Below are 13,540 nucleotides of genomic sequence, written 5' to 3'. Positions count from 1 at the left end.
AACTCCTACAACCTCCCTCCCCCTCCATCCTATGCTCCCTCACCCACATCTTTAATCTCTCACTCTCCTCCGGCACTTTTCCCTCCCCTCTGTAACATGCACACATCACCCCCATACTTAAAAAGCCCTCCCTGGACCCCAATGACCTCAGACCCATCTCCCTGCTCCCATTTACATCCAAACTCCTCATTCACCTTTCCAACCGCTCCATTTCTGCCACCCCCCTCTGCCAATCCCTCCACTGGCTTCCGATTGCGCAACGGATCAAATTCAAAATCCTAACACTGACGTACAAAGCCGTCCACCATACTGCCCTGAACTACATCACTGACCTAATATCCAAGTACCACCCAGCACACACACTCCGCTCCTCACAAGACCTCCTTCTCTCTAATTCCCTGGTCTTCTCCTCCCATGCCCGCCTCCAGGACTTCTCCAGGGTGTCACCTATCCTCTGGAACTCCCTGTCCCAACCCATCATATTATCACCTACTCTCCTCTCCTTTAGGCGCACCCTGAAAACCCACCTCTTCAGGGAAGCCTACCCCACTCCCTTCTAACTTGCCGACCTCCTCCACTCTTCCTACCACTCCATCCCCCACAGCTATCTCCTCCTGTGCCACCATCCCCTCCCTCCTAGATTGTAAGCTTGAAAGAGCAGGGCCCTCGATCCCCTCATGTTTTGCATTGTATTGTTATTGTTCTGTCACATGTTCTGTCCCCCTTTGTAATGAAAAGCGCTGAGCGAACTATTATAAATACTGTATAATAATAATAATAATAACTTTGAGTTAAAAAAAAGTAATTTTTCATTTTCTTTCCTCATTTTCCAAAAACTTGTGGAAAAAAATTACATGTTCAAAAGACTCATTATGCCTCATAGAATATAAGTTGGGGTGTTTGCTTTCAATTTGGGGGGTTTTCCATTGTCCTGGTACTCCAGGGCCTTCAAAAGTGTGATAGGTAGTCAGCAAATTAAATGTGTAATTTATGTCCATAGAATGCCTGAAGGTGCTCCTTAGATGTTGGGCCTCTCTATGTGACTAGGCTGTGAAAAATATCTCATGCATGTGGTATCACCATACTCAGGAGGGGTAGCAGAATGTTTTTTGGGGTGTAGTTGCAAGTATGCCTGTGTCGTGTGTGAGAAATAACTTGTTAAGGTGACAATTTTGTGAAAAAAATTGTGGGAAAAACTTCAAAAACCTCCCCATGCCTCTTACTAAATACCTTGGACTGTCTACTTTCCAAAAAGGGGTCATTTGGGGGTATATGTACTGTCCTGGCATTTTAGAGCCTCAAGAAATGAGTGTCAGTACATCAGGATTGATCAATTTTCAATGATACGTACCATAGCTTGTAGACTCTATAACTTTCACACAGACTAAATAATATACACTGATTAGGGTTATTTTTCCAAAGATATGTAGCAGTATACATTTTGGCCTAATGGGATACGTGCTATATGCAACAAAGTGTGCTAGCCCTTGCGGTCATTGCAAGGAGGTGGGGGGGCACTCAGACCACTCTAGGATTGTGACACCAGTAGCACTTTCACGTATATGAAGATCTTTCACTTGTGTTTGAAGTGGACTGTGTATGAACTCACTATTACCACCTAATAAGTGTGTTACACTTACTGTTTTGTGTTCTTGCTCTGGAACTACTGTATGTTCACTGAGTCACTCACTGGCTCCCCCAATTGGGGCAATTACATGTGGATTGATTTTATGTGCATCTATCTGTGTGTGTTTTATGTCATCTATCTGTTTATTTAATATATATCATACTGCTTATATGACTTAGCGCTACACCATATATTATCTATTTTTTGTGGACTTTTTGGTATAAAGGTGGGTGTTGGCAGCTTGGAGTAGTCTATCCACCTAAAGCACAGGAGGTTCTTTAATTATACTTTTAGTAAAGCATGTCCTGTTAGTTATGCCATGATAAATATCTAATGAAAGAACAAACCAATATGTTATAGTGTGATGACCAACCAGGGGCGGACTGACAACTCATGGGACCCCGGGCAATTTGGGATCATGGGGCCCATGTGTCCTTGTCCTTGTACCAGGGGCATTTCATGGGGCCCCTACTGACTCCGGGCCCTCGGGCAGTGCCCGAGTGCTTAAATGGTCAGTCGGCCCCTGTGACCAACATATACTAGACATGCACTTTTAAATTTAGTACATTCTAAAGCAAATAAAATACATACTCATATTCTTCTGTTATTTCCTCTGTATCTGACATGGTGGGATCAGGTACTGAAAGGACAAAAAAAAAATCACAGACACAATATAGTTACCGATTTATTAAATCAAAATAGTTTGGTTCTAGTTATATTATATTTTGTAGCAGAACATGTAGCAGTGCTGGATTATCTGATGGATATTTTAACAGAAAATATGGGAGCTAAAGAACTAAAAGTACTAAATCCAAAAACAAAACTTTATTAAATTTCAGATTACCATTTCATAGATGTGGTGGCTGATTTAGTTTTTCTTAGGGATCTTTCACACTGGTGGCCAGGGCCATGAAAGAAGATGTCCGAGCTGCAGCTGTACTGCTCCCCAGCAGCCCATTGAAATTCTAACATTACAGTCTGATAGGGCTGTACACATGCTGCAGGCACAATGCTTTGTTTTGGCAATTTTAACTGGGACTGCAGAGTTTAAAAGGTGGCACCACATGTCACACTCACCCTTTGAGATCAATAGGGATGCAGCGCAATCATGAGTCCAATGCCTGACAGTTGCGGCACAGTTCCACAATGTAAAATTGCTATTCATCAATTTAAAAACTTTTAAAAAGTTATCAGGAGGAGGCAGTAGCACTTCCTGAACGTCGAGCTGTGGATATACCGCCCTCTGCAAAAGTAATCAACCGCAGAACACTTTTCAGAGGGCGGTTAGTGCTACCTTGCCCTGTATGTAGGACTATTACATGTCATTTTGAGCAGAGCACATCTTTTCATGCACCAGTTTTTCCTATTGAGGTATTGACAAGAGAGATTGAGCATGTATTCTATTCATCCACTGGTTATAATGGCGAGCTTTCATTTATTTGTATAAAACCTTTATTCCAAAAGAAAAAAAAAGCTGTTGCTATAAATGCCTAAAAAGTGTTGCCTGGAGTTTGGCTTTAATTTCTTGGTGAAGTTCATCTAAATGTGCTAGTACATCCAGTACCCTCTCCACGGATTAACAATGCTGCTGTTCAATGGTTTATTTGTTTCTCCTCCATCCAGAGTGGAGACAGCCTTACCCTAGGTTCACACCTAAGAGTTTTCTGCCACGTTTTGTAGAAAAGCAATATAGTCATTTAACATGATTTCCTATGAGACATGTTAACATCTCTGCGTTTTCACCGGTGCATTTTTTGGAAAGGGTCAGAGACTTTTCTGAACGCAAAATGTTGTGTTTTTGGTTCTATAGATTTTAATGGGAATGCTGCAGAAAAGCATGTATTGCATTTTTGCTGTGTTTTTGATGCGTTTTGCATTTAAAACCTGCCTAGCAACAAGAAAAAAAATGAAAAAACCACATTAAAAACTCTGCAAAAGCGCAGCAAAAATACAAGTGCAAGAACGCAAAACTCAATGCAGAATCGCCTCAAATGCAACCTGCATAGGTGTGAACCTAGACTACTATAGGAGGTGTTTTACTGGCAAGATCTGGTGAAAATAAAAGCAAACGAATGCATCCTCCATACCTAATGATTGCTAAACTGCAGAATATTTATTATTTTGTTTTTGAGCTTATTACTGTTTTAAGGGGAACAAAAAAAACAATAAATCAATTCTACAGTCATGCTTCCGGTTTCTCATTTAGAGATTGCTGTCAAAATAACAGAATAATGATAAGTTAGGATACTGCAACAAAATGTTGGCACATAAGTTGTCAATTTTGACAGATAGTAAAATTGGAGAAATATGGGGTACGCCATTTATAACTCCTATTTACAAATACTGGATGATTCACTGTTATTCTGTCCCACGTATTCAGTATTCTCAGAGTCTTCCTTGTCTCAGTGAATTACTTAAATGATAAGTTCACTATTAGTAACATGTTACATTCAGTATGTAACATGCAACTGGTTACTAAGGCAGCAGTCCCCCCTCAGTCCTCCATGATGACAATGGATCCTCTTCCTGCACCCGCTGTCAAAATTTAAATACAGTGAATCAAACATTCACAGCAGTAGTAAAAGAGTAAACTACAAGTCCCATCTGCCATTGCAGCAGACAGCTTGTAGTTCTCAATGAACTGCAAGGGCACTGAAGAGCGCTCTCGTAGTTCGTTAATTCTTCCTGAACGGCAGTAGCTGTACTGAGAGTCTGCAGGAACCTGACATTGCACATTGACATATGCTGATCCTGGGTACAATACTTTCCTGACATACTCCATGGCAGCATATGTATGGGTTTACCCCGCCTCCTCTTCGACTCTATAGGAACTCACTCCCATAAATGTTGGCTCATAGCCAAAGGCTGTGTTTCTTTTTTGTACTCCTCATAAGACCTGTTGGTTGGAAGTTACTTCCTTACCTCTTGTTTATCCATTGTGACCAGGGTCTGGTGACTCAGCATGCAGGTCGGATTCAAGTGTTGCCAGGTGATACTTACCTTAGTGGTTCCAGTATTCCGCAGCTATCAGAAGGGTTGAGGTGGGCATGCAAGTCTTAGTGTAGCTGAAGATCCAGAGCCCTGTAATCAGTGGGCGTTGTGTGACTGACCAAATTGCCCTGCTATTAGCAGGTGGTCATGGATTGCCCAGTGTGGATCCTGCAGCTGTTCTCCCCTGTCCAGTCCCAGGGTCACGTGATTGTCATCTACCAACGTATTCATTTATGGCTGCATGGCAGATGTTTATGTTTATAAGTATTGTCTCCTGTATTCCCTGGCTCTAGTGTATTTTGGCCTCTCATGGCAGCTGGAATGCATCCTGCGTCCCAGGCCGCAGCTCCTCTTCCTGTTTGCTTCTGCCCATGCTCAAGCCTTGGGTAACATCAAGGCTTGGTTCATGCATACGCATCTCTGTTAGTCAACAGCAGCTGCGCAAGCACTCTTGCACTGCCGGGGGTCTCCAGGGGATGTGGCACATGTGCGCTACAGGCGGCGGTGACGTCACTCCGGATTTAAGGAGCCGTCAAAGATATTTCCTGTGGGCAGAGTGCAGCAGTTTCCCCTAGCAGGGGTTAATTACTTTACAGGTATGCTATCTGTGTTTACCCACTGGGAGGCTGTTGGTGACCCAGGCAAGGGAGGATTCTAATGATGCCTGTTGGGAATGCAACAGCATGTACTATAATGTACTATATACAGTATTCTGTGGTAATATCACTTGACCAGTAGATGGCACTGTACGCTAAAGGTTACTAGTTGTGTATGTGTAAAACTTGCTGCTTCTTTATTCTTCTCTATCATCTCTTCAGGAAGTAATGAGTCTGTTATACAGTCTGATGCAATGTGCTCTATATGTTTGTAACTTAAGCCACACAAGTAAAGCCTGAATTCTGCTATTACTACCAGTGTCTTCTATAACACATAACCAACAGGTTATGGGCCCAGCTCCAGACACTGAAAAAAAGGAAAACTACAAGCAAGTAAGTGCTGCATTTACAATCCAATTCACTGAAAGATGGCAAGTGCTTCAGATATGAAGTTTACAATAGCAAAGCTCAACAACACCAACTACCAGCTATGGAAGTTTAAGCTTGAAATGCTGTTATCCAAAGATGACTTGTGGCAGGCACTAGATACTCACAGACCCAATGACAACCCAGAAGAATGGGACAGGAAAAACAGGCAAGCAAAAGCAGTCATAAGCCTGTTAGTGGAGGACGATCAACTCATTCATATAAGGAAAGAAAGCACAGCTAAAGGTATGTGGACTGCACTACAAAAACTGCATGAACGTGCAAACCTAAACAGTAAACTATATCTACTGCGCAAACTGTATAAGATGAGGCTGGAAAAAGGGCAGAAAATGGGTGAACATGTAAATGCTATGCTAGAAATTGTGGACCAGCTGGGTGCAATAGGTGAAGATTTAAAAAGCAACCATGTTGTTTCAATACTTCTGTGCAGCCTTCCAGAATCATACAGTGCCCTTATAAATGCTCTAGAAACTAGACCGGAAACTGAACTGACGCTAGAATATGTTAAGGGAAAATTAATTGATGAATACAGCAGAAGAAACGAAAATTTGCATAGTGAAGAGAACGAGAGACCAGAGGCAGCTCTGAAGGTGCATGAAGGCATAAGACAAAGCAAAGGAACCAGGGTATGTTTTCGCTGCAAAAAGGCCGGTCACCTGAAAAAGAACTGTTCAATCTGGAAAGCTGAGCAGCGAAAGCGGGAGCTACCCACAAGAGAAAGAGCTAAAGCAGTCATGAAAGAAAATGAAAGTGCATCATGGAGTGGTACTTTTAAAGTGACTCAGAATAGTACCTCACATGGATGGTACATTGATTCAGGGGCAACAAGTCACATGACAAGTGACGAGACATTCTTCACAGAAATTGATTTTAGTGTAAAAGATAAAGTCTTCCTAGCAAATGGGAAAAGTATTACAGCAGAAGGTAAAGGTCAGGGATTTCTGAACTGCAAAACGCCATCAGGGGGCAAGCAGAGCATCCTTGTAAAGAATGTTCTATATGTTCCCAGCCTAGAACGAAGCCTCCTATCAGTTAAAACCCTTGCAAGCAATGGACTCACTGTCCAGTTCAGAGGTAATGAATGCACAATTCAAAATGGAAAGCAAATTCTAGCAAGAGGAAGATTAAATGAACATCTGTACAAACTCGTCACTGAAAGTGAGAAGGCTAATGCGGCAACTCATAACCCACATGACAAGTGCATCCACCTGTGGCATAGAAGACTGGGGCATCGAAACCCAGAAGCTATAAAGGACTTTGCAAAGAGAGGTCTATCAGAAGACATGAAAATATTGCCTTGCCACACACTCAGCAAGTGCACGTGTTGCATCAAAGCAAAGGCCACCCGAACCCCTCTTCCACAGACCAGTCAGAGTAAAACCATTAAACCCATGGAACTGATACACAGTGATGTGTGCGGACCAATGAAAACCATCACACCTGGCGGGAACAGATATTTACTGACTTTCATTGATGATTATTCCCGGTACACAATAAAGTATCTAATGAAGCACAAAAGTGAGACATTAGAAAAATTTCAAGAGTTTGTAGCTATGACAAGCAGCAAGTTTCAAAGGAAACCTGGAATAATACACACTGACAATGGAGGGGAATATATGAATAAAGAGATGGAATCATACCTAAAGAAACAAGGTATTATACACCAAACAACCATACCATACACTCCTGAGCAAGACGGTGTAGCGGAAAGAAAGAATCGCACTCTTGTAGAAATGACAAGATGTATGATTACGGACGCTGGCTTACCTAACAAATACTGGGGAGAAGCAATAATGACTGCAACATACCTACAAAACAGGCTCCCATCAAAATCTATTGAGAGTACACCATATGAAATGTGGAATGGATCAAAACCCAACATAGGACATATCAGAGTATTTGGCTGTAAAGCATATGCCCACATTCCAAGTCAGAAACGCTCCAAGTTGGAGAACAAAGACATAGAAGGCATTCTGGTTGGCTACAGTGGGCAGAGTAAGGGATATAGAATCCTTTGTCCAAAGACCAACAAGGTCACTGTAAGCCGCAGTGTTTATTTTGATGAAAGTGAAGAACCAGATAATACAATTCTTGAAAAATGTGGAGAGGATTTACACGCTGAATCGGCAAGAGACACTGACCCATGCGAAGCAGGACAAGAGCCAGAACAAGAAGTGGAACTTACAATCAACGAGCCAATAGAATCCACTGAACAACAAGAAATCAGAAGATCCTCTCGAATGACAAAAGGGATACCACCCCGCAGGTTATCATACGCTGCTAAAACACGTCAAACACAGGAGCCAACATCCTGGGAAGACATAGAAACTTTGCCGAGAAGGGAAGCCGATCAGTGGAGAAAAGCAGCTGAAGAAAAAATAAAATCACTTCAAGAAAATAAAACTTGGTCACTAACAGAACTCCCTCCCGGTCGCAAAACCATCGGAAGCAAATGGACTTTTATTCCAAAAAAGTTTTATTGAAGTAAGAAAGACAAAACAGATCATAGACAGATACGGATCGCAGTCCGTGCACATCTTCATATATGTTCTCCCGTATCGCAGACGGGAATAGGACGTTAGAATATATTTTAGAGCAACATGTATCCAATTCCCACAATAAAGCATATGCAAAAAGTATAACCATAGTAATAATATTTACCATCTGTAATGTTCGATAAATATGGTATACATTAGTCTCTATGTAGAGAGAGCTCAAGCAGCAAGACTATGAGGCGCAAGACAAACGTATTATCTCAAGGCACATATGTCTGCTATATCCGTATCCAAAAATCGTGGGTTAGTTTTCTAAAGTATTATCACACTTGTACATCTAGAAGTGTTCTGATCCTTGTAAATAATATTGCTATTTAGAATATGAGAAAAAGGGTTGCTAAAACGAGAAAGAAAAGAAAAGAAAGAGACTCGAGTGGAAATGGAAAAGGAGTATGGGAAGTAATATCAGAGTGAGGAGGAGTGGGACAAGGAAGACATATAAATAGGGGGAGAGAGAAAAAAAAAAAAAAAAAAAAAGGGGGGGGGGGAGTTGGGGATTAGAATTAAATAAGTATAACTAAACCAATCACATCACATAGTATCCGCCTGGTTATAACAGATGCTGTTTTAAATTAAGGTTATAATCTCTTTAAAGTCCAGTAAAGGAATTATTCCTGGGGTGAAAGTTCTAGAGGTTCTCCAGTTTACCAAATCTTCTCGCTCATTCCTTCATTAAGCCATGATAAGTCTCAGTAGATAGGAAGTGAGTCCAACATGCCCATGTCTTCCTGAATCGCTCGGAGTGTTCTTTCGCCACTGAGATCAGCTCCTCCATTTCCGCGATCTTATTGATCCTAAGAATCCACTCTCGCATGGTGGGAATATGGTCTGATCGCCAATGAACAGGAATACACTGTTTTGCCGCATTTATCATGTGTAAAGCAAGCGACTTACGATAGGTCTTCAGAGGAAGAGAGGAATGATGGAGTAGACATTGTGCTGGGGTAAAGTCTAGGGCGTATGTAGTGACTTGTGCGATTATGTCCAAAACATTTATCCAGAAGGGCTGCAGTTGCGGGCACTCCCACCATATATGCAAAAGAGTGCCTGTTGCCTGGCAACCTCTCCAGCATAAGTTAGGAACACTAGGATCAAATTTATGAAGCACAGATGGAACTCTGTACCACCTGGAAAATACTTTGTAGTTGCCTTCTTGTGTAGAAACACACATGGAACCTTTATGTATGTGGTCACAAATCCGGTCCCAGTCCTCTGGAGAGAGTGGGATTTGTAGATCACGTTGCCAGGCTATACAAGCCCTCTGCAAATGAGAGGTATTGGAACTTTCCAAAAAAGAATATATCTTAGATATTACATGCCGCTGAGGGGAGTCTGTAAAGCAGAGCTTCTCAAATGCAGTAAGCGATCTTGACAAATCCTGTAAATGTGGGGAGTTACGCAAAAAGTGGTGTAATTGTCTATACATCCAAGGCGTTAGAGTGATGGAGGGCCACGCCCGAGTAATGTCTTCTCTAGATAAGAGCTTAGAATCTTTGAAGAGTTGACGTACTGTCAGGTTATCCTCACGGTTATACCCAGCGAGAAATGTTGGAGACATCCCTGGAACAAAGTCTGGATTCATTTTGATCGGAGTGAAAGGGCTCGGAGAGGAAGAAAGTTCTTTTTTCTGGAATAATTGTGAGCTACAGCGTAATGTGGGACCTATAAGTGGGTGATTCCGAAACTCAGAAGGGACGTGAGAACTTTTCAGCCATGGGGAGGTAGAAAGAGGCGTCTGAGAAAAATCAGCCTCCAGACCAACCCAGACCTTAGGAATGTGATTCGTGGTCCAGTCTACCAACCTGGCTAGGTGGCAAGCCCTGTAATAACGGTTAATATCTGGTAATCCAATACCTCCATTCTGCTTGGGCATAGTGAGTTGGGCATAGCTAATTCTTGGACGTTTATTATACCACAGAAAGGATGAGCAGAGCGTTTTATACGATTGAAAGAACGAATTTGGCAATTGAATTGGTATTGTCTGTAGTAAATATAATATTCTGGGGAGCACGTTCATCTTAAGAATTGCTGCTCTACCAAACCACGAGAACCAAGGTTTGTTCCATGTCTGGAGGTCTTTGGAGATGTTACGTAAGAGGGGAAGAAAATTTTTTGTATACAGTTCTGTAAGATGTGATGGTAGTTGGATACCTAAGTAAGTGATAGCTTCACGTTGCCAGGTAAAGGGAAAATTTAGTGTCGCCTGTCTAATCACATCTGGAGTCAATGATATATTAAGCGCTTGGGATTTAGAAAAGTTGATTTTAAAATTAGCCAAATACTGAAATAATTTGAAATCTTGTAACAAATTAGGTATCGTGATATGTGGGTCAGTCAAGAAAAGTAACACGTCATCAGCAAAGGCTGCCACTTTATGCATTTTGCCATTGATCAAAATCCCCTTAATGTTATCATTATCTTTTATGCAGTTCAAGAAAGGTTCCAGAGTAAGAATGAATAAGAGGGGTGATAGTGGGCATCCCTGTCTAGTCCCATTGCTGATTGAAAAGGAATCCGAAAGGCAGCCATTCACTCGCACTCGTGCTGTGGGGGCATTATATAAAGACAGAATAAATGACAAAAAGCGCAAAGGTAGTCCAATGCCAATCAGAACTGCCTCTAGGTAATCCCATGCTAGTCTGTCAAACGCCTTTTCGGCGTCTAACGAGAGAAAGAATCCAGATTGTTGATTTTGGGTTAACCAATGATGTATATTTATGGCCCTTATAGTGTTATCTCTGGCCTCTCTCCCTGGAACAAAGCCCACCTGGTCCGGTGATATGATGGAATCTATTACCTGTTGTAAACGGGTAGCCAGAATCTTGGCAAAAATCTTTAGATCAACATTCAATAGAGAGATCGGACGATAATTCGCAGGTGATGTATGGTCCTTATTCTCTTTGGGTATAACCGTGATGTGAGCCTCGGAAAGATGGCGCATAGACTGCCCTGGCGTGTCTAGTGAGTTGAAGGCCTGTAGAAATGGAAGCCCCAAGACGTCAAGAAAAGACTTGTAGTAAGAATTGGTAAAACCGTCAGGTCCTGGACTTTTACCCGGTTTCAATTGCGTAATAGCTTGTTGTAGTTCATGCGACGTCAGAGCTCCCTCTAAATCCTTCACTTGTGATCTAGATATCGATTTAGGAAGATATTGTTTAAGGAATTGCTGTATAATGGTCTTACGTGGCCTAGTATCACCTGTTGGTTTGGATGGTAGGGGTAAGTTATAAAGGTTAAAATAATACTCCTCAAATTCCTTCGCAATATCCGACGACGATTTCAGTGAGTTACCAAATTTAGAATGGAGCAGATATACGTGCCGAGCAGCTTTTTTAGATTGTAAAGCCCGGGCAAGAAATTTTCCACTCTTATTGCCATGTTCATAGAAAAGTTTTTGTTGTAGAGTAAAATTGCGTTTCGTTTTCTTTTCCACTAACTCGCGGAGTTGTTTACGTGCGTGCTCTAGCTCAGTAGCGCATCTTAAGGCCATTGATCGTTTATGAGAGCACTCAAGTGTACGAACTTTATGCAATAAAGAGTTGCACGATGCTAGAGCCTGACGTTTTCGTGCTGCTGAGATAGACATTAGAAGACCACGTATCACACATTTGTGTGCTTCCCACCGTATGAGAGGGGACGTTTCCATGGATGTGTTTTCCTGAAAATAGTTTTTCAGGGCATCACGGATCTGGGGGACAACCGATGCATCCGTAAGGAGAAATGGGTCCAGTCTCCATATTTTGGAAATACCTGGTGTATCCGGAAATTGCAAGGTTATCATAATTGGATGATGATCCGAAAGGATCTTTGGTTCGATCGAGGCAGACTTCAGGGTATATAGATCGTTTTGCGAGAGGAAGAAATAGTCTATTCTAGAATAGCGGTTGTGAGGAGCAGAATAAAATGTATAGTCTTTGCCTGATGGGTGAAGAGTACGCCAGGTATCATGTAGGAGAAGATCTTTCAGTTCAATTTTTATTTGTTTAAGTGCTTTGAATGGAATGGATGAGACCCCTGAGGAGGTATCTTCCAATGGATTCAGCGCTACATTAAAATCGCCACCAAAAATCAAGATACCCGATTGAAACGTAGCAAGTAACTTGGCGATTTTACGAAAAAAACATACCTGTGCTGTATTGGGACTGTAAATGTTGACTAAGGTAAGTGGTTTATTAAAGAGGGTGCCTTTGAGAAAAAGGAACCTCCCCTCAGGATCCTCGAGCGATTCAGTAAGTTCAAACGGGAGCGTTTTAGAGAGTAAAATGGATACCCCTTTGGCCTTCACCTCCGCATTAGCTGAATGATATGCCGTGGGATAGTGAATATTTGAGAATCTAGGGACTTGGTCTGCCCGAAAATGAGTTTCTTGGATAAAGAGCACATCTGCATGAAGGCTTTTCATATAAGTGAGAAGTTGCGAACGTTTTTCAGGTATATTTAGGCCCCTTGCATTAAGAGAGGCCACGGAGAGTGTACGAGTCGACCGATTAGATATGTGGTTAGTAGTCATCATGTCATTTACCCAAAAGGGTTGCTTAAGGGCTATAAGTATACCAGATGAGTATCACAGCAGCAGGGAGAGAGAGAGAAAAAAAAAAAAAAAAGGGGGGGGGAGGGAGGGGGGGTATAGAGGGGGGTGGGTTAAGGGAGGGCAGGGAAGGTGATGAGGAGGGGAAAGAGACTAGTATACAGATTAGAAAAAGGCTAGTAGAAAGTTTCAGAATGTTGGAGAAGAGGAGAAGTTATTACGGAAAAGAGTCAAGGAATGTGGCAAAGAAGAAGAGAAGTGTCAGGTGTATGTCATATAAACCCATATTCATGTATTGAGCTATCTTCTTTCAATTTCCTGTAAAGACTAGAATCCAGAGGCAGAATAGTCCAGCTATTCTTTCTCATAATACAGCTCCCAATACTTAGTTGTTAGCAATATGATAGCTGGGAGTCTGAAAGTACAGTCGGAGAAGTGTCAAACCCAGAGACGGCCGAATTGGCAATGTTAAGTACAATCTGAAAGAGGCCAAACTCTCCTGAATAAAAAGGTGTAGAGGGGAAATAATCCAACATGAGGCGTCCTTGACACATATACGTAGGTGGGAAGTAGCTAATTTGTATCGAGAGATGAGAGGTGTGTAACAGGGGGAGTATGCAGACTAGAAGTAATAGAAGTAACAGCATATTAAGCAAAATATTATAGGTAAGCACCTAGACCACATCAAGGCTCATAAACAAAGATGTGTAATGTTAGGTATGGGAGAGAGTGCATATCTAAGGATAAGACCTGTACGTTATGGATATACATCAGAAAACTTTGGCCAGCTCCAGAA

At 41.9% G+C, this 13,540-nt stretch overlaps 1 protein-coding gene across 1 annotated transcript in view; it reads right to left on the bottom strand.

Moving 5' to 3' along the window:
- Positions 1-13,540, bottom strand: part of TNNT2 (troponin T2, cardiac type) — a 141,655-nt gene that overhangs the window by 106,828 nt on the left and 21,287 nt on the right. The window contains exon 2 of the mRNA XM_089654092.1: positions 2,219-2,267. Coding sequence (XP_089510218.1) covers positions 2,219-2,253 — 35 coding nt within the window. The 5' untranslated portion in view covers positions 2,254-2,267. The remainder of the gene's footprint in view (positions 1-2,218; positions 2,268-13,540) is intronic.

Source organism: Staurois parvus, unplaced genomic scaffold (genome assembly GCF_062004578.1).
Source record: "Staurois parvus isolate SC_StPar_1 unplaced genomic scaffold, SC_StPar_1.0 ptg000744l, whole genome shotgun sequence".
Taxonomy (NCBI): Eukaryota; Metazoa; Chordata; class Amphibia; order Anura; family Ranidae; genus Staurois; species Staurois parvus.
The sequence above is the reverse complement of the archived record's forward strand: the minus strand, read 5'-3'. Positions and strand labels throughout refer to the sequence as shown.